The sequence below is a fragment of the Chelonia mydas genome, chromosome 11, assembly GCF_015237465.2.
Source record: "Chelonia mydas isolate rCheMyd1 chromosome 11, rCheMyd1.pri.v2, whole genome shotgun sequence".
NCBI lineage: Eukaryota > Metazoa > Chordata > Testudines > Cheloniidae > Chelonia > Chelonia mydas.
In genome coordinates, this window is record NC_051251.2 from 21,128,335 (window position 1) to 21,148,385 (window position 20,051).

General features: G+C 41.8%; 1 protein-coding gene across 1 annotated transcript in view; it reads right to left on the bottom strand.

The window, feature by feature from the left end:
- Positions 1-20,051, bottom strand: part of LRP1B (LDL receptor related protein 1B) — a 1,293,242-nt gene that overhangs the window by 215,772 nt on the left and 1,057,419 nt on the right. The window contains 1 exon segment of the mRNA XM_043525164.1: positions 9,700-9,822. Within this exon segment, the coding sequence (XP_043381099.1) occupies positions 9,700-9,822 (123 nt within the window).

Consider the following 20,051-nt stretch of genomic DNA (forward strand, 5'->3'; position numbering starts at 1 on the left):
TTGCTCTCTCTACACTGCCCCTTCACAATTCCTGGAGTTGGGGACATTAGAACTGTGAAAGGGGAACAGGGCATAGCTAGTGTGCTCCTGCTTGGAGTAATGGTACTTTGGGGCCCTTGCATCCAGGACAACACAGAGTAGCCATGTGTGTCCTTTTAAGTTGTGCCAGTGGCTAAAATGGCCCCCAGCCAGCCCTAGGATAGTGGAGTTTCTAAAAAGCTTACCATCTCTGATCTTGCCTCCCAAAACTATATTGAACAGAGCTTTGCCACAGCCTGAAATTGAACCCTATAGATGAAACTCAACTCCGTTTAGAGGGTCTGCACAACAACCTATGTACCACTGAATCTCTTCATGTAGGGCTGAAGTTGTGCAGAGAATATACTGCTAGTCTTCTGTGCCCTGAACAACCCCTCTCCTAATATTTCATATTTTATCTAAGCTTCAAAATTCCACCCATTTAAGTCTATAAAACTAGAACATAATTGAAACAATGTAATGAAGAACCATTCTATTTCTCCATCCCTGAAAACAGCCGAGCCCTTTTAAACACTGTGCAGTATGATCATTCAAATATTTTAGATTATCTTCAAGCCTTTGTTCTAGTCACTGAAGTAGCAGTTGTAAATGCTTTTGCCCCAGAATCTAAAATCAACATCTGAAGCACATAGTAAACTATCTTTCTAATTGTGTATAACATTCATGGCAATTGAAGACTTCCCCTCCAATGTTAACTGTCGATATAAGCTGCAAGATAATCTACTTCAACGATTACCATGGATATGTTCAACAAATATTAGGAAACACAAGGCGGGTGAGGTAATATCCTTTCTTAGACCAAATGTTATTGGTGAAAGAGACAAGACTCAGGGCTCCACAGAGAGCTTGTCTCTCACCAGCAGAAGTTGGTCCAATAAAAAATATTGCCCACATTGTCTCTCTCTCATATACTGGACCCAACATGGATACAACAGCACTGCATTTATTTATTACTTGACAAGATCACCTTTAAATTGTCTTGTTTTGGATACCGCATTTTATTCATATGGACAAAGGGATAGAACATTTTTATTTCCTAATGCCTGAACATTCCCAACCTTCCAAACCTTTACATGGGGCACTCAACAATTTTATGAGAACTGGATCATTCCAGAAACCCTCTTAAATTTACAGTGATTTAGTCACCCTATCTGAAAGCAGTGACCCAAATGATTTGATTCTTTTCTACTATTGGCCCTTGCTCTCAAAGGATATTGAAATTGCTCCTTCAGAGTTATTTCAGTAACTGAGGTAAATGTATGTGATATTTTTATAAAAATTAAAAAAAGAAATGTGAATTTTACATCAATATCTTTGATTTTAGAGTATTTTTTTTTCCATTTCAAGAAAGAAAATTTACTTGAATCTCACATAATATATAGAAATGTATATCCTTTTATGTTTAAACCCATTTCTTTGAAAAGTTACTCACCGGTACAGTAAGTGGAGTTCTTCACATTGACTGTATATATATAGTCCACTAATATATTTGCCCTGAGTGCTCTTGTACTCTTCAAGAAGGAAATAGACAACAGAGAGGCTTAACTGCCGTCTCTTCCACAGTTCCTTCTCTTCCACAGAATCACAGCAATGTAGGGCTGGAAGGGACCTCGAGAGGTCATCTAGTCTAGTCTCCAGGCTTGGACCAAATAAATCTAGATGATCCCTGTTAGGTGTTTGTGTCACTTGTTCTTAAAAATCCCCAATGACAGGGATTCCACAACCTGTGTTGGAAGCCTATCTCAGTGCTTAAACATACTCATCATTAGAAAGTTACTCCTAATATCTAACTTAAATCCCCTTGTTACAGATGAAGTTGAAAACTACTTGTCCTACCTTCAGTTGACATGGAGAACAAGTGACTATCTTTCTCTTTATCACAGCCCATATTGTATTTGAAGACTGTTGTTAGGTCCCCGCTCAGTCTTCTTTTCTCAAGACTATACATGCAGTTTTTTTTTAACCTTTCCTCGTAGGTCAGATGTTCTAAAGCTTTTATCATTCTTGTGCTCTCCTTTGGACTCTCTTCAATTTGTTCACATCTTTCCTGAACTATGGCATTCCGAATTGGATACAGTACTCCAACTGAAGCCTCAAAAGTGCTCAGTAAAGCACAACAATTAATTCCTAGATTCCTAGATTCATAGATTCATAGATATTTAGGTCAGAAGGGACCATTATGATCATCTAGTCTGACCTCCTGCACAACGCAGGCCACAGAATTTCACCCACCACTCCTACAAAAAAAACCTCACACCTATATCTGTGCTATTGAAGTCCTCTAATCGTAGTTTAAAGACTTCAAGAGCAGAGAATCCTCCAGCAAGTGACCCGTGCCCCATGCTACAGAGGAAGGCGAAAAACCTCCAGGGTTTTGGAAATAGACAACAGAGGTTCCTATGCCTTACACACAATATTCCTGTTAATACACTGCAGAATGATATTAGCTTTTATTGAAGCTGTATCACATTGTTGACTTATATTCTATTTATGATTAACTTAACCCCCAGATCCTTTTAGCACTACTACCACCTGTAGCTTTGTATTTAATTTTTCCTTCCCAAGTGTAGTACTTTGCACTTACCTTCACTGAATTTCATCTTGCTGATTTCAGGCCAATTCTCTAATTTGTCAAGGTAATTTTAAATTCTAATCCTGTCCTCCAAAGTGCTTGCACCTCTTCCCAGCATCATGTCATCTGCAAACTGTATAGGCATACTCTCTACTTCATTATCCAACTTGTTAATGAAAATATCGAATAGTACTGGACGAGGACAGACCCCTTTGGGACCTCAGTATATACTTCCTCAATAGTGAACTACTGATAACTACTCTTTGAGCATGATCTTTAAACCAGTTATGCACCCACCATATCATAATTTCATCATTTCCCTAGTTTGCTTGTGAGAATATCATGTGAGACTTTGTCAAAAGCCTTACTAAACTCAAGGCACATCACATCTACAGCTTACCTCTATCCACTATGCCAGTAACTCTGTCAAAAATGTAGGACTCCCCAGCCAAGTGGAAGGCAGGCAGGTCATGTAATATTATATATATATATATACACACACGCATACACACACACAAACAGGTATTATACAGGTAAGTAATTTTTCTTTCTTCCAGTGTTTGTCAATAGATTGATCAATTGATCTAGATTCATTCCACTCTTGGTAACTCACAAGCAACGATCTGATCTAAGGAAGTGAGTGCTAAGAGTCTACCTAAAGAGAGACTGTATACAGCTCTATCCAATAGAGTATCTGATATCAATGCTTCTATGATGGAATAGTGCTTCATAAAAGTATGAACTCCCCTAAGTGGCCACCTTACAGATGTTTATAACTGGAATATTTCACAGGGGTACTGCAATGTCTGTCTGAGCCCTAGTAGAATGAGCCATAACCTGATCTGGGGGTTCTAGACTAGCTATATCATAACAGGCCTTAATACAACCCATAATCTAAATTTAGATAGTTTTAAGGTTGAAACTTGATAACCCCTCATTCTCTCAGCAATTGCTATAAACAATTCCTGGGAAAGTTCAGAAAGGTTTAGTTCTTTGCAAATAAAAGGCAAATAAAATAGGTACATATATCAAATGATTCAAGTGGAAGCCCATGACCACCTTTGAGTGGAATGGATCTCAGAGATATTTTATCTGGATGAAAAATTGAATATGGTATGTCAGCCATGAGGGCTTGACATTCTCCAGTTCTTGTGGCTGACATGACTGTGATCAAAAACCATCAAGTGATGCAGCAAGGAACAGGTTGCTATAGGTTCAAAAGAAGAGCAGACAGAAGTACAATGAAGTCCCATGGCGGAGGTGGCTCCTTAATTGGTGGACAGACACTAGTAAGTCCCTCAAAAATCAGTTACATTAGGATGTTAAAAAATAGAACATCTTTTGATGGCTAGATGATGTATGATGTGCACAGTTAGCAGCTAAGTGAACCCTAACCGAACGAATGGACAACCCTGCATCCTTCAGAGAAAAATAAATAATCTAAAATAATAGGGATTTGGGTATCACAGGAATTGAAATGTCTTGGTTCATGCCAACTTATATACTTTTTTCCACTGTGTCACATAAGTTTGTCCAACAGTAGAAAAGACGGCACTAATGAATACATTTTGAACGTTTGTGGAACGCAATGGCTCTAGGAACAACATTCATCCAGTAGCCGGGTGAGGTTGAGAGATTGAAGTACTCTGCCTTTGTCTTGCATTAATAAGGCTAGTAAGAAGTAGTAAGGCCCTTGAGGGATGAACTGACAGCAAAATCAATTCCAGGTACCAGTAATGTCTTTGGCGGGTACGAGAAATGAAAATGACCGAGGCCACATCCTGCCTGATCTTTTTTAGCACTCTGGAGATTAAGGGAATTAGACAGTACATATAGAGCAGACCTATTGACCAGGAAGTTACAAATGCATCTGAAAGAGATCCTAGGTTCTGTCATCTCCCTGAGTAGAAGTTCCGACATGCTGATTTTGTCTGTTACAAAGAAGTCTATTGATGGGTAACCCAATTCCTTAAATATATTCTGTACAACAGAGTCCTTTACTTCCCATTCACAGTAGATGAAAGAAGCAAGCTCATCTTTTCAGCTAAAATGTTCTCTTAGTGAATCATAGTGAGGGATAGCTGATGATGGATACACCAATTCCATATTCGAATTGCCTCCTGACACAACAGGAATGATCTTGCCCTTCACTGCCTATTTATATAGAACATACAGCTGTGTTGTCTGTCATGATTTGAACTAAATTGACTCTGCATACAGGGAAGGACTGCAATACAGGCTCTGTGAACATGACTGATTCCATTTCCAATACCTAGCAGTCTGATGTAACTGAAGCCCATACATTCTTGGAAGAAGTTTACTTAATTTCTGAAGGAATGGATGCCAGGGTCTAGATCTTGAAAAATGATATCGCTACTTTTGACCTACCCATCAAAATGGTTGTTTCACAGCCAATGTAGTCTGATGTGTAAAGGATGCTGAGAAGGTCTCTTCTTTTGAAAACTATGCCTCTTTCTTGGAGGCTCTGCAACTCTTTGAACCCAGCGCAGATCTCTGTCTTGAATAAGTATGAAGCCTACTCTGTTCTCTTTTAGGGCCAGATATGAATACTCCAAGAGATCACAATGTGGCCTATGATTCCTTCAGATGTGAAAGACATCATCAGTTTTCAAGCTAAAAAGGTCCAGGCTCTCAAAAGGTAGTTCTTCACCCACTGACTGAACTGCGTGTGGAAACCCCGATGTTTAAAGCCAGAATGCCCTTCTCATGACTACCAATGTGGCCAGAAATCTAAAAGTGGAGTCAATCACTTCAAGAGACTCTTGGATAGATGTTCTCATGATTAGTTCTCTTCTAAATTAAAGTTGACAAATCCTCTCTCTTCTTTGGAGGTAGTTTGTCAACAAAAGCAGAAAACTTGTCATAGTTTATAAACTCAGAACAGGCCAGTAGGAGCCAATAGCTTGAAATCATTGAAGGATAAGTTTTGCAGTCAAATAAATCTAGACACTTTTTCTTCGTATTCTTTTGAAGTCACTTTTTGTTGCTCTTTTAATTTCTCAATAGCTGCAACAACTACTAAGCAGCCCAGTATTATGTGTGTATAGATAAATTCGACTCCTGCAGATGGGGCATAATATTTCTTGTTTGATATCTTTGATGTAGGGACTGGAGCAGTCTGTATCTTCCATAAATTCCTGGCAGGTACATGGCAGTTCCATTCCTGGCAGGTCCACGAGAACCGGGGAAGTTACCATCCCTTGCATAGCTGACTGAAACGTATAGATAAGTTTATGTGAGGATTTTTGAACCTCTTCAAGGAGAATATCTAAAGACTCTGCCACATTTCTTGATCAAATCTTGAAAATATTTAAAATAACCCATGTGAGATGGGGTTGAGGAAACCACTGCCACGTTTGGGCATGAGAATGAAATGGTTCTTGACGTTCCTCAAACTGCAGACGTGGTGGACCCTCTTCAGAAGCTTCCCCAGAATGGATGAGCTTTTATGGAGTCAACAACAGAGATGTAGATTGAGAGGCTGTAGCTGAAGATTTTCCCCTCAAGGTTGGTACAGAGGTTGACTTTCTGGTCTGTATGTACAGCATATGTTCCAAAAGGGACATGCTTGGATATTACAAGGTAGCAGCGCAAAGGCCACAGGTAGGTACCAAGGTATATGAGGTATCTGTAATATCTGGACTAGGAAGAATCCCTAGACTCTCTTGCTCATCAACAAAGATCACATGAAGGTGTCTTAGGAGACTATATAGGAGACCCTTATCTTCTTCTCTGTGATTTAGGCTATGTCTACACTACACACCACTGGTGGCGGCACGTAGGATATGTGTAGCTAAATGCTGCAGTGAAAAGCAGGCTGGGGGAGACAGTTGGGAAAAGCTTCAGCAGCTCCCCATTGCTGGAGCCTTTCGCTGAGGTGAGGAAAGACTGACAGGGGGCAGGCAGTAGGGAAAGGCTGAGCCTTTCCCAGCTTCCTCCCCCGCCAGAGCCTTTCCCTGAAGAGGAGAAAGGCTCCAACAGATGGGAGTTGGCACAGCCTTTCCCCTCTGCAGGAGTCTTTCCCTCTGACAGCAGTGGGGCTGGCAGAGCCTTTCCTTGCTGGCTCCCCACTGCTGGAGTCTTTCCCTGTATTGGGGAAGGCTCCAGCTGTGGAGAAGCAGCAGGACACAACACTGCTAAAAACAGTGTGTCAACAGGAGGCACGGCTTGGGCAAGTAGAGAACATATAGGTACATACTTATACCCTTCAGGTGTGTCTTTACTCACCTAAGTAATCCCTCACTGGCTACACTGCTATCTATACTCATGCTAAGGGGAGTAGTGGGTATGTATTCTACATGCTGCCAAAATAAGTGTGCAGAGTGTGCATACCTTCAGCCGAAGACAAAAGAGTGTAGTTCACATGCAAAGGGTTGGGAGAGGGGCTGACAAAGCTAGAGTACTAGGCTGCACAGAAAGTCTATAGACAGTCAGACCTTGGGAAACCCCCAGTAGCAAAGATATTTCAGCACCTGGTACTGATGATCTTATGTTCAGAGCTGGAGATAACACCGGTTTTCAGGCTCCTCCAAAACAAATTTCCTGGTTCCACATATTTAACTGTTACCAAAGAGAGTGGCAACACAAGCATCACAGCTAGAGGGGAGAATAAAGGTGTGGAGAGTGCCAATGTTGATGCCACGGATTTACTCAGTACTGAAAGAAGTGGCAAAACCACTGCAACATTGATGCTACGGTAACCACTGTAGCAAGCACTGAAATAGTCTGTACCAATGTATCAGTCAATTTAGTGTTGGGATGTGGTACCAAAGCCTCAGTACAGAAATCCTTCAGACTTTCTACAGTAGTCATACTTGGCCATGGAATCTCCTTAGAATGGAAGCACTGTGAGGACTTAGATCTCTTCTTCGTGGAGTTTTTTGTAGGAAATCTACTACTCACTTTCCCTGAGGAGCAGTGCTCTGTTTCTAAGAGACCTTGTTCATCCTACCAGAGAAACTGTTCAGAGTACTTCTGGAAAGAGGAGAAGGTTTTCAGGGGGGTCAGAAACACTGGGTCTCACACGCATCTCCTGGAGCAGTAAAGAAGAAACATCTGCAAGTGCGCTACTCTGGCTTCTGAAGTCTTTTTTGAGAAGGACTTGCAAATGGTACTTCTGCTATTCTATTGTATTCTGTGTAGCTTTTTATGCTGTGCTTGCCACTGTAGTATCTAAACACCTTCCAGAAGTACTTTAAGCAACATGATTACACATCTGTTACATGTTGTTTGTTCTGTAATCTTCACCTTGGGGGAAAAGCACTTGCAGAGGAGTGTCTTGTTCTGGTAGGGGTTTTTTTTTTTGTTTCTTTTTTGTTAGGAACATGAGACTGCCCAAAACTAAAAAGGGAGAACGGGCAATGCTTAAATCCCAGAGAGTTGGGGTTACATACCCTAAAGTTCTGGTACCTCAACAAAAATATCTACCAGAGTAAAAAACTAAAATTTTTCAAAGATATGCCAACAGGCAACTAATCCGACAGCTAACTAACTAACTCTAGATTTAAAAACAACCAATATATACTAGAAACAAGGAAAGCTAGCTAAAGTAAGTGCAAAAAGACATGGACATTAGGTAGCTCTGTTCTGTAGCCAAGGGTGATGAGACTGGCAGAGAACACTGCAGCAGAGGAACCTGAGAATCCAAATGCCTCGATGTTTCTGTGATGGGGCATATGCCCCACACAAGCCCATAAAGGGTTAATAGAACCCTAGGGAGGCTGCGCAACAGGTAGCCAATTGGAGAGGACCCTAGGGAGGATGTGCAAGAGACGGCCAATTGGAGAGGGCTATAAGGAGCAGCCAATCGGGGCCGGGCTGGCCCATATAAGAAGGGCTGCAAAGCAGGGTCAGTCACTCCCTGGAGCTTGAGGAGAACTGGCTGCCTTGTGGGTGGAAGGCAACTAGTACCTTGGACAGAGCAGTGCTTGGCAGGATCAGGGGAGTGAGAGCAAGCTCCTGGCTGACTGCTGGCATGCTGCAGCCCTGAGATAAGGGCAGAGAAGGTGCTGGGGCTGCGGGGAAGTGACCCAGGGAAGTACACTGCGAGGTTGGAGGGAATGCAACATGTGGCTGCAGTCTACAGGGTCCCTGGGCTGAGATCCAGAATAGCGGGTGGGTCTGGGTTCCCCTCTTTCCCTCAATTGCCACTGAGGAAGTGGCTGGACAGGGGACTATGGTTGCCCCGGAATTGGGGAGAACAGAGTGTGACACGGCCGGAGGGCTGTGTCCTGAAGAGGATGCTGTGTTCTTTGGGATAACACACTTCCTGGAGCAGATGTGATGGTGACAAGAAGTCACCAGATGAGGGCGCACTAGCAAACTAAACTAATTCCCAGGACAGCCAGCAGGAGGTGCCACAGAGGTGAGTTGAATCCCATCACAGCGTCACTGATTCCCAGGACAGGTCAGACTCAGAGAGACTGTGAGTATAAAAAAACTATTCACTAGTTTCCCCAAATTAAGAAAAATAAATGGTTTAAATGAACAAAGATGAGTAATAGCTGAAACACTGAACTTGCTCTACTGCCAGAGACAGAACTTTTGCTGTGCAGAAGCAAGGACATGATCTTGCTCTGGATTTTCCATAGCAATTACATTAAATTAACTCCAGCATTGTTGCAGACTAGGCACAGACTAGCACATAAATCACAAATTATGGAAGAAGTTATACTACAGATTGCTAGATCAGTGTACACTGTTTCTTGACTTACATCTGTTAACTGATCAATTTATACACAATATAAGTCTTATACCGAACCACCTTTTAAGTCACATAGCATTTGGCTCAGGGACACAATTCTTTTGATTAGTTCTGGATTAATTATTGCATTTCTAGTCTAGAAATTTTTATTACATTGCAGAGGTCACAGTTCTCAGGTTTAATCAGGTGCATGTTAGCTGAGAAACAGAAATGGATCTTGGACTTCTATTATGAAAAAGAAACATTAATCACATTTTAATGATTTAATAAAGACCAGACACAGTATTTTTTCTATCTGATCTTAACTTTATTTATTAATACTTCCCTAATTCTTGTAATGATATTATTATTAGTTCCCAATTACCTTTATGTCACTTCCATTCAAAGACATTCTGTTTATTCTGCTGCCATTTGGTCTGCTGGAATCAATCCAATAGATGAACTCCTCTCTATAATCAAAGTCTATTGCAATCACATTGTTTAGCCCCTAAAAAGGAAAAGAATCAGGTCCACTTTTTCACATATGTTTGAATACAAAATATTTGATGGTATTCAAAACACAAAGTAACCACTGCATTTATTATTATTCATATCAACAGATGTATTATACTTACTGTATATTTATGTAGTACTTATGCATTTTAGGTTTTCATATTTTATTTGTAAACATAATCAGAATAGTAAACAAAACTGGGAACAATAGCAAACTATGGTACAAAGAGCTAGAAGTCTCCAGCTGAGACAGGTTTTATTGCTTGAATGTCTGCAAGGTGTTTTACAGCTGCCAATAACTTTGTTGTCTTGAATTTGATGAGATGGGAAAAGGAGAGAAGTGGTATGCTGGCTGAAGTTGATTGAGTTCTCTCTAGTAGATATACAAGACCACAAATAGCACACACTGGTCATTTGGAATTTTCTTGCAAAATGGTGAATTTTGCTATTTTGGAGAGTGGAAACTTGTATGATTTTTTTTTTTTTTTTGCTATTTTTGTGGCCTTCATTGCCTGGTTTGGTTTTGAACTGCCTGGTTTTGGTTTGGTTCTGAACAGCCTTGAGAAGGGCTAGTTGAAGTCTGATCCCAATTAGTGTCATAATCTGGAGTGATTTCTGTGGCAAGAAAAGTAAAGGAGTTTGGTTTCTTGCATTTGGTTTCTTTTATCTTCTGCTTAGTTTTCTGAGCTTTATTTAAGACCTACTACCAGTCTTTGAAAGAGAACAACAATCAGAGCTTGTTTGATTTGAGTGTCCTATGTCCAGGAATGGACACATAATAACCTTCTTCTTACCAAATGATGAGGAAGGCTGATGACACAGAAATTAAGTCAAAGACTATGTCAAAGATGAAACATATTATGAGAAATGCTTTCCTATGCACTCAGCCAAAGCAAAGGGCTCCCTAACAGCCAGATGCTATCATGATAGGTATACATAAAATAGGTTAGTGGGAACCCAGTGGTTCCCTAACTTGTTCCGCCAATTGTGCAGGGAAAGCCCCTGGAGGGCCAGGCCAGTTTGTTTACCTGCCACGTCCGCCAATGGGAGCTGCTGGAAGCGGCCCGGGCCAAGGGACGTACTGTAAACAAACCGGCCCGGCCCTCCAGGGGCTTTCCCTGCACAAGCGGTGGAACAAGTTTGGGAACCACTGGGTTAGGCAAACAAACAAACATTGCATAGACTCTTCTACTGAAAGTCCCATTATGATAGCAATGATTGATGGGGGAAGATTACATGACCATAGCGTAGCTATGCTAGGAGTTTTGGAAGCTATGTATAGCATACCAATAGGAAAGCATCATTACACCAATCAAATTGTGGTCCTGGGTGGCAGATGAGGGAGAGACTTTTCATGCCCATATTCCCTAATCAACCAAGGTTCCTACCTTTCTAGATGAGAGAGGTCTTAACTGAGCTCTAGAAGCAATATTTAAGAAAGCGACCAAGAAGCAGAAAGGGCAGAGCCCTCCTGTGGTTTGAGACTCAAAGTCTTGCCTTATAATCAAACCATAACCTCCTAATATTCTGATGTATCACATTGATGGGGCCACAATTATCTTCAGATTTTAGAAGGATGAATCCATATTGTGTTGGGTCAGAGGAAGGCAGAGCACTACTGCAGTGAAGGGCGGTGGGAAAAATGAATTAACTTTTCTCAAAGAAACCATCTGTAGTGTTGGGCACTTAACAGTCCACTAGGCATGAACTGAAGAAGTTCAGGAGTGGAAGAGAGGTAACCATTGCAAAAAGCTGCCTATTGTCTGAACTATAAACACTGAGCAATCACTCAATGAAAAGAAGTTACACCCATAGCTTTAATGGTTGTTGTCCAATATGCCTATCCTCTTGTGAGGATCCTACAAAGTCATTTCCTTTAAAGTTTTTTTGTTTTTTTGTTTTGTGGGTGATTCCTCCCAGTATCTGACAAAGTGTCCAAGGTCCTCCCTCCACCTTGGAATTCCACTAGTGATGGAGGGAGTGTAGATGTGGATTGGAATCCTGAAACATAGTCACTGTGCCTGTTCGAGCATCTGTATTGTGAGAATTGGGAAATATTTGTATTTTTACAAGTATCATGTGTTGCTGTGCACAGTTTTTACAAGTACCATGCCTGAGTGCACAGTTAGATCAAAAAAAGGGTTTGTTATTAAAGAAACCACTCGGGACAGCTGAAACAATGGCCTAAATAAGGAACATTCTCTCAAACAATCGCCAGATTAATAGCTGGGAAGAGGGACTCCTCAGTCACACCATGAGGAAGGGCTGTTGGGCTAAGAGAGAGATCAAAATCCACTGATCTGTTGAAAGGTGCCCCTGGCAGAAAGGGAGGGGAGAAGTGGTCAGCTCAACTGGCCATTACCATTACCTTTGAAAATTCGTGGCGATCGGAGGAGGTCATGGACGATTGGAAAAAGGCAAATATAGTGCTCATATTTAAAAAAGGGAAGAAAGAGAACCCAAGGAACTACAGACTGGTCAGCCTCACTTCAGTCCCCAGCAAAATCATGGAGTAGGTCCTCAAGGAATCAATTTTGAAGCACTTGGAGGAGATGAAGGTGATCAGGAACAGTCAACATGGATTCACCAAGGGCAAGCATGCCTGGCCAACCTGATTGCCTTCTATGATGAGATAACTGGCTCTGTGGATATGGGGAAAGCAGTGGATATGATATATATTGACTTTAGCAAAGCTTTTGATACAGTCTCCCACAGCATTCTTGCCAACAAGTTAAAGATGTATGGATTGCATGAATGAACTAGAAGGTGGATAGAAAGCTGGCTAGATTGTCGGGCTCAACGGATAGTGATCAACAGCTTGATGTCTAGTTGGCAGCCAGTATCAAGCGGAGTGCCCCAGGGATCAGTCCTGGGGCTGATTTTGTTCAATATCTGTATTAATGATTTGGATGATGGGATGAATTGCACCCTCAGCAAGTTCGCAGATGACACTAAGCTGGGGGGAGACGTAGATATGCTGGAGGGTAGGGATAGGATCCAGGGTGACCTAGACAAATTGGAGGATTGGGCCAAAAGAAATCTGTTGAGGTTCAACAAGGACAAGTGCAGAATCCTGCACTTAGCAAGGAAGAATCCCATGCACCACTACAGGCTGGGGACTGACTGGCTAAGCAGCAGTTCTGCAGAAAAGGACCTGAGGATTACAGTGGTCGAGAAGCTGGATATGAGTCAGCAGTGTGCCCTTGTTGCCAGGAAGGCCAATGGCATTTTGGGCTGTATTAGTAGGAGCGTTGCCAGCAGATGGAGGGAAGTGATTATTCCCCTCTATTCAGCATAGGTGAGGCCACACCTGGAGTATTGTGGCCAGTTCTGGTCCCCCGACTACAGAAGGGATGTGGATATATTGGAGAGAGTCCAGTGGAGAGCAACAAAAATGATTGTGGGGCTGGGGTACATGACTTATGAGGAAAGGCTGAGAGAAATGGGGTTATTTAGTCTGCAGAAGAGTGAGGGGGGATTTGATAGCAGCCTTCAACTACCTGAAAGGGGGTTCCCAAGAGGATGGAGCTAGGCTGTTCTCAGTGATGGCAGATGACAGAACAAGAAGCAATGGTCTCAAGTTGCAGTGGGGGGAGTCTTGGGTGGATCTTAGGAAACACTATTTCACTAGGTAGGGTGGTGAAGCACTGGAATGGGTTACCTAGGGAGGTGGTGGAATCTCGATCCTTCGAGGTTTTTAAGGCCCAGCTTGACAAAGGCCTGGCTGGGATGATTTAGTTGGCGTTGGTCCTGCTTTTATCAGGGGATTGGACTAGATGAGCTCCTGAGGTCTCTTCCAGCCCTAATATTCTTTGATTCTATGAACTGGTAGATGTCACAGGGAGAAGCAGAAAGAGCATGCTTCAGGGTGACCCAGAGAGAGACTGATTAAGAGTCAGGGTCTGCATCAAGCAGGTTACAACAGGACAATGAGGGAACCTCAGGCTAAGGCAGGTCCACCTACAGATCTGTGGGGAATGCCAGTCCTGGGTAAGACAATATGCATATGGAACTATGTTATTTTAAATATACATTTTGTTTCAGAGAACATGCCTCTGTGTTACTGTATAATATCACTGTTCACGGGCTCCTTAAAGAAAACTTGCAGATGCTAACTCTATTAGGGCTGCTAGGTATCACGGTGGGGTGCAATCTGGAGAAAACTGTCAGGGAGTGGTTGGTGTGTGGTACCGCATCCCAAGGAGAAGTGGAAGCATGATCCTGCCACTTGAAAGGGGTGCTCTCAGGGGACTGGAAAAGGGGTATCAGCAACAGCAGCCTGTGCAGAGACTGTGAAATATATCATGACTTCAACTTCTGAAAGGCTTGCTTCTCTCTTTGTTGGTGAGATTCATTTCTTCAGAGGGAATACCACTGCTGGTATTGTGATCACTTTTGAGATGGACTAACAGCTGAGAAAGCACCAATTCATTTTTCTCAAAGTTCACCAGAAATTCTGATGGGCTACCAGCTAAATCAAGTCTCAAAGTATAACTATTGCTTCTTGTGGAGATCATGCAAGGACTAGTCAATCATCCACGTATGGCAGACCAGAAATCTGAGTATGAACAGCTGCAACTACCACAGATAGGATCTGAAATGAGACTGAAGTATAAAGTGGCACATTGGAAATGCTCCTAACCATGAATAAATCACAGATATTTTTAATGGTCATTTTACACACAATTGATTACCTGCTCTAACCATGGGTAAAAGTTGTCTTTTAATGGTGACCACTGTATGATTGAATAAAACCTCAGCAATCTTAAACTAAACATCCAAACGAATGGGTTTGAGAAAGTGCAAGCTGCTCTGAAATTTTCTCTGAAATGCTGAATAAGAAGGTCTCTTCCACTTAACATGGGAAGCGATGGGAAAGTGAATGAACCAAGATATTTCTGTGAAAGAGCTGAACACAAGACCCTGAAGAAAATGAGATCAACTGATGTTCATTGGTAATATTGCTTCACTAATAATGGATGCGGAATGGGGTGGAGAATACACCTCTGCGATCACAAACTTTCCATTGCCATCTTAGTGTCATCAGCCAGCTTCAACCTAAACTTGGATTATTTGGAGCTTTATGTCATTTGGATCTTTGGTCAGAAAAAGGTTCTGTTTGGAGTATTTCCAAACATCCCAAGATCCTTCTAGTAAGAGAGAACAGGATATATAAGGCTTCCATACAACGTAAAGGAATTATTTTGATTATTAAGGTGGATCCATGGAGTCAGAAAAAAAATCTAGTCTTTAAATGAAGTGGTAGTGAGTGGTTGCTTGATCTGCAAGTTTTTCGGCAATGCATTATTCCAGAGTCCAACCTATGTGACTGTCAGTCAAAATGTAGGGAGAAAATGTGACTAAATCAAAGAGCACAACATTAAAAGAATTCAGAGAATTCAGAGCTGTTGGATTGTATAGAATTAGCCGCCCACCCCGCACACCCAAACCCACAGTGATACAACCAGAGCTTTGGCACAACAGATTACTGCGGTGAAAGCTACAACACCCTAAGTTACCAATTTTTTTTAAAGTTTGTCTCCAGATTTCTGCTATAGGCATCCTTATGGGACGTAGAACAGTCTGCAGATAAAGATAACTTCTTAAGAAAGGTGACTGAGGCTGTATGAATACAAGGCTAAAACCCTCACATTTTGGTAATGGGTCAAGTCGATCCAAGAATTTGTGAAAAATAGGCTCTGCATCTGGATGTTCCAAGTTCCCGTAAAATTTCCTCAATATCCAGACTCATAGGAAACGGCCTGCTTGTCTCTGTTTATTTTTTCTTTGGTTCAGGTAACATGGAAAAGGATACCAGGAATACCAGAGTTTCAGCATCTTCAAGAAAAAGTGGCCCAGTTTCATTTGGAGTGGGGAGACAGGAAGTGTACTTTGACCATAAAACATCTCTCCTTCCTGCTCTGAAGCATGGTTCAGGATCCTTATTTCCTCTTGGACTAATTAGTTGTCCCCAATGCTTCTAGTAAAGGGTAAGGAGAGATTTTAAAGTGGTATTAGCTCTGTGATGGTGGCCATGATCCTCCCTGCCCGTTGACCTTCCCTCAGTCTAGGGAAATCGTGGAGGTTTGATGATGGAGGGAGCAGGAATAGGAGAGTAAAGGAACATAGGAAGGGAGGACAAAAATGCACTGGTTGTGTGTGAGGAAGAAGGAGAGAGAGAGGGAGAAGAGCTGATGCTGGAATGGAAAGTGTTGCATAGCAATTTAGTGGGCATTGAATGAAATCCCAGCTCCTAGTTCCTCTCCTTGTGAGTATTTATTGAACAGCTATTAGGCTAGGGAAGCACAGATTTTACAGGTAGAGGAGAGTAGTTGCCCATCTCTGTCAGAGCCTTGCACATCCCTTTAGTGAGAGCTGTAACCTCACTGTCCCCTTCAATGTCTAAATGAGGGAGGTGGACCTGAGAGATCTCTGATCTCACAAGAGACACAGAGAGAGCTATCTAGGCAGGAGGGACAAAAAAGTAGCCTGAGGAGGAAGATATCTCACTTTGTTCTGCTGGTTCAGGCCTCTTTCCTCTTTTTCAAATCCAGATGACTTTAAAGGCACCATCATCCCGAGGACAAAGGCCAGTAACTTCTCAGTAGAACTCAGACTAGTGTAGGGCGGAGACTGACGTGAAGATGTAGGAGCCAAAATTCAGATGTCCTCTTTGGTTGGAGCTATCTGGGCTCTAGTGTAATAGTGGGGGGACTGTTAACTCAAGGTTGGTGGAGCCCTGAGGAAAACTGCCAACACCACTCATACAGAAAACTTGCATTTTTTCTCCTGACTGTAATATTGGTGTAGGAAGGAAAGAGAAACAGTGACACCTTACCCAAAAGTAATTTGAAGGTTTTTTTTCAGAAGACGAGACACACTAACATCATGTTGTTTGCTATGCTCTCTAATAGAACTCATGTACAGTCAAATATTTAATGCAAGATGATTAATTTGGTACATACTCCTGTGTGAAATTGAACACCTCCCCTGTGACATTAAGATATACAAGAAGTCAGGAAAAAGCATGGCTCTGCTTACTGCTACTGTTAATTTCTACTGAGACAGGTTTTGTAGTATTTTTTAATTATCTGATTAGTTCTGAAACAAATCATTTATTAAAAATGATTTTCAGAATAAAACATATGGTAATTAACCACAGATAGGTGACGAATAGCTGCAAAGATACAAAAATGCTGAAAAAATACCTCTGTCCTTAGCAGGTGTCTGTATTTCTATTTAGGAAGTATTTTCTCAAAGAAAGACTAAGAATAAAATATTTCCGACTTCTAGTATATTTACAATAATTTAGACTAATTATGGATACATTTATGTTTGCATCATTTATAGTACAGTACATTTGGGATATTTTCATGAATTGTGTGAATCGATAAAATGGATAGTAATTAGCCCAAATAATATACAAAGAGAGAGGGAATGGTTACTCACCTTCTTGAACAACAACAGTTGGTCAGTGTAATGGTGTGGGTACCCATCTGATGCACTAGGGCTGGAGAGATTTCCCTAGCAGTACCCACAGGGGCAGACAGACATGCACTCTGGCTTTTTGCTTGGTCCAAGCTGAGGATATAATGGGTCGAACTGCCCTGTAACATCCTTCAGTTCCTTTGAACTAGACTCTAGATCACTGATTCTGATGCTTTGGGGAAAGAGGTTTGGCCATATAATTAACATATGCTACACATCTTGAAGAACAACAGTTACAAAAGAAAAGTAACTGTTTTCTTCTAGTGATTGCATATATCCATTTCATTGAAGGTGACTCCCAAATGTTTTTGATGGAAGTGAAACTGGGACTGTAGGACTACTTTCCCCATCAATCACATCTTCCCTTGATGCAGAAGTAATTGCACAGTGTCTAGCAATGTGTGAACAAAGGACCATGTCACTGCTCTGCAGATGTTCACAATGGGAGTGTTTCCTGGATGGAGGTCGAGTGTGCCATAATTGAATATGCTGAAAGCTTCTCAGGGAGCATAATAGAACAATGCAGCTGGTAGTCCATTTGGAGAGTTGTTGTGTTGTGACAGGATGACTTCTCATTCATTCTGCATAGGATACAAAAAGCTGGGAAGAAGCCTGAAAGTATGGATGTTGAAAGTACATTTGAAGTATGGAGTTCTTGTTCATCTTTCCAAACATGTGGTTTTGCGGGGGGGAAGGACTGGTAAGTATATTGACTGACTGAGGTGAAAATCTGAGGCACTACTTTGGAAAGAAATTTAGGGTGTGGCCCAACCTGCACCTTGTCCTTGTAGAATATGGTTTATGGAGGATCTCTTACCAGGGCATGTAACTCTACCATTCTCCTCGCAGAGGTGATGGCTATTAAGAAGGCTAGTTTCACTGAGAAGTGTACCAATAAGCAGGATGCTAAGAGCTCAAATGGAGGTCAAATAAGAGCTGACAGTACTAAATTCAAGTCCCAAGGTGGAGCTGGATTCCTGATAGGTGAAGAACAGCCTTGCAAGACCTTCTAGGAAATTGGTTGTCACAGTATTAGAAGAAAAACAACAACAACAGTCCTTCCAGTAATATGAGGGTGACATTCTGAAATTGCAGCCAGATGTACCTTAATGGAGCTGACTGCCAGACCTGACTCTTTAAGATGTAAAAGAGTTCAAAATCTTCTGAATTGTAGATGGCATAGGAGACGTACTCTGGCTAACATCCCAGATGGAGAAATATTTCCATTTACTAAGGCACAGGTTTACAATTTTTTTTTGCTGTGCCCCCCACTTCAGAGATTCATGTCCCATGTGTGCCTCCTTCTTTCTAAGAAACAGTAGATATGCATACAGCAAGCCCTTGTCCCAACGTAACAGGAAACTGTCTGAGATGTACTTGAGACTGTTACCCCTTCTTGAACAGAATTAAGGACACTTCCAGTTCTAGTGAATTGAGAACAAATCCACTGTAGGAACTCTCCCTACTTGAAACAGTGATCTTCAAATGGTTGTGATGAGAGACCATTTGTGATCCAGGTTCAAAAACCTGCTCAGGCGGTCTGCTAGGACATTCTGAACTCCTGGACGGTGCAAAACCATGAGAGTTAACAAGTTCTGTATGCAGAAATTTGACAACCTCATTTCTCCTGACACAGGCTGTCTGACCTGGCATTCCTCTGCTTGTTCACATAAAACATGCTGTGCTGTTGTCAGTGAGCACCTGGATAGTCCTCTGAATGTATGGCAGGAACTGCTGACACACTCTGGATATTGTAAGCAAACTCAAGGAGATTTAGGTTTAATTTAGCCTTTTGAGTGGACCTCAAGCCATGAGCCTGCAGGTTGTCCAAATGCCCTCTCCACCCCATGGTGGAAGTGTCCATTCCCAAAGTAATACAGGGGAGAACCAGTGAGAACGAGACTCCTCTGCACATGTGTGCAAGGGATATATAGAACAGATATGTCTTATGTTTAATAACTACAGATTCCTTCTGGCCCTAATCAAAATCAATAAAGCTATTCATCTCTGTTTATCCCAGAATAGGATCTGCCTAGAAAGTAAAGCAAATGGTTCATATCATTCAAGAAACTTTGTCTAAAGACCCACATATCAGCCTAGGTCAGGAATTCCTCTCCCTAAGAAAAGAAACTAACATGGCTAAATCAGATTATTGTTAACTATGTAGGCATCAATCTATCTCATAATTCGCAACCTTTTTCTCCCTCTCAATCTAGCTAAAAAGAACTTAAAGTTACCAAGAAGGGTGACACCCTGCTTTCCTGAGCAAACTAGTGCATTGCACATTGTGAGTGAATAAATAGATGGGTGGAGGCATTTCCAGTTCTAGTGAGTTAAGCAAACTAATGGGTAGCAGGTTTAAAACAAATAAAAGGAAGTTCTTCTTCACTCAGCGCAGAGTCAACCTGTGGAATTCCTTGCCTGAGGAGGTTGTGAAGGCTAGGACTATAACAGGGTTTAAAAGAGAACTTGATAAATTCATGGAAGTTAAGTCCACTAATGGCTATTAGCCAGGATGGGTAAGGAATGTCCCTAGCCTCTGTTTGTCAGAGGGTGGAGATGGATGGCAGGAGAGGTCACTTGATCATTACCTGTTAAGTTCACTCCCTCTGGGGCACCTGGCATTGGCCACTATCAGTAGACAGGATACTGGGCTGGATGGACCTTTGGTCTGACCCAGTATGGCCATTCTTATGTTCTTATGTTATGTAAACTAGAAATGTGGTTGCAGGATTG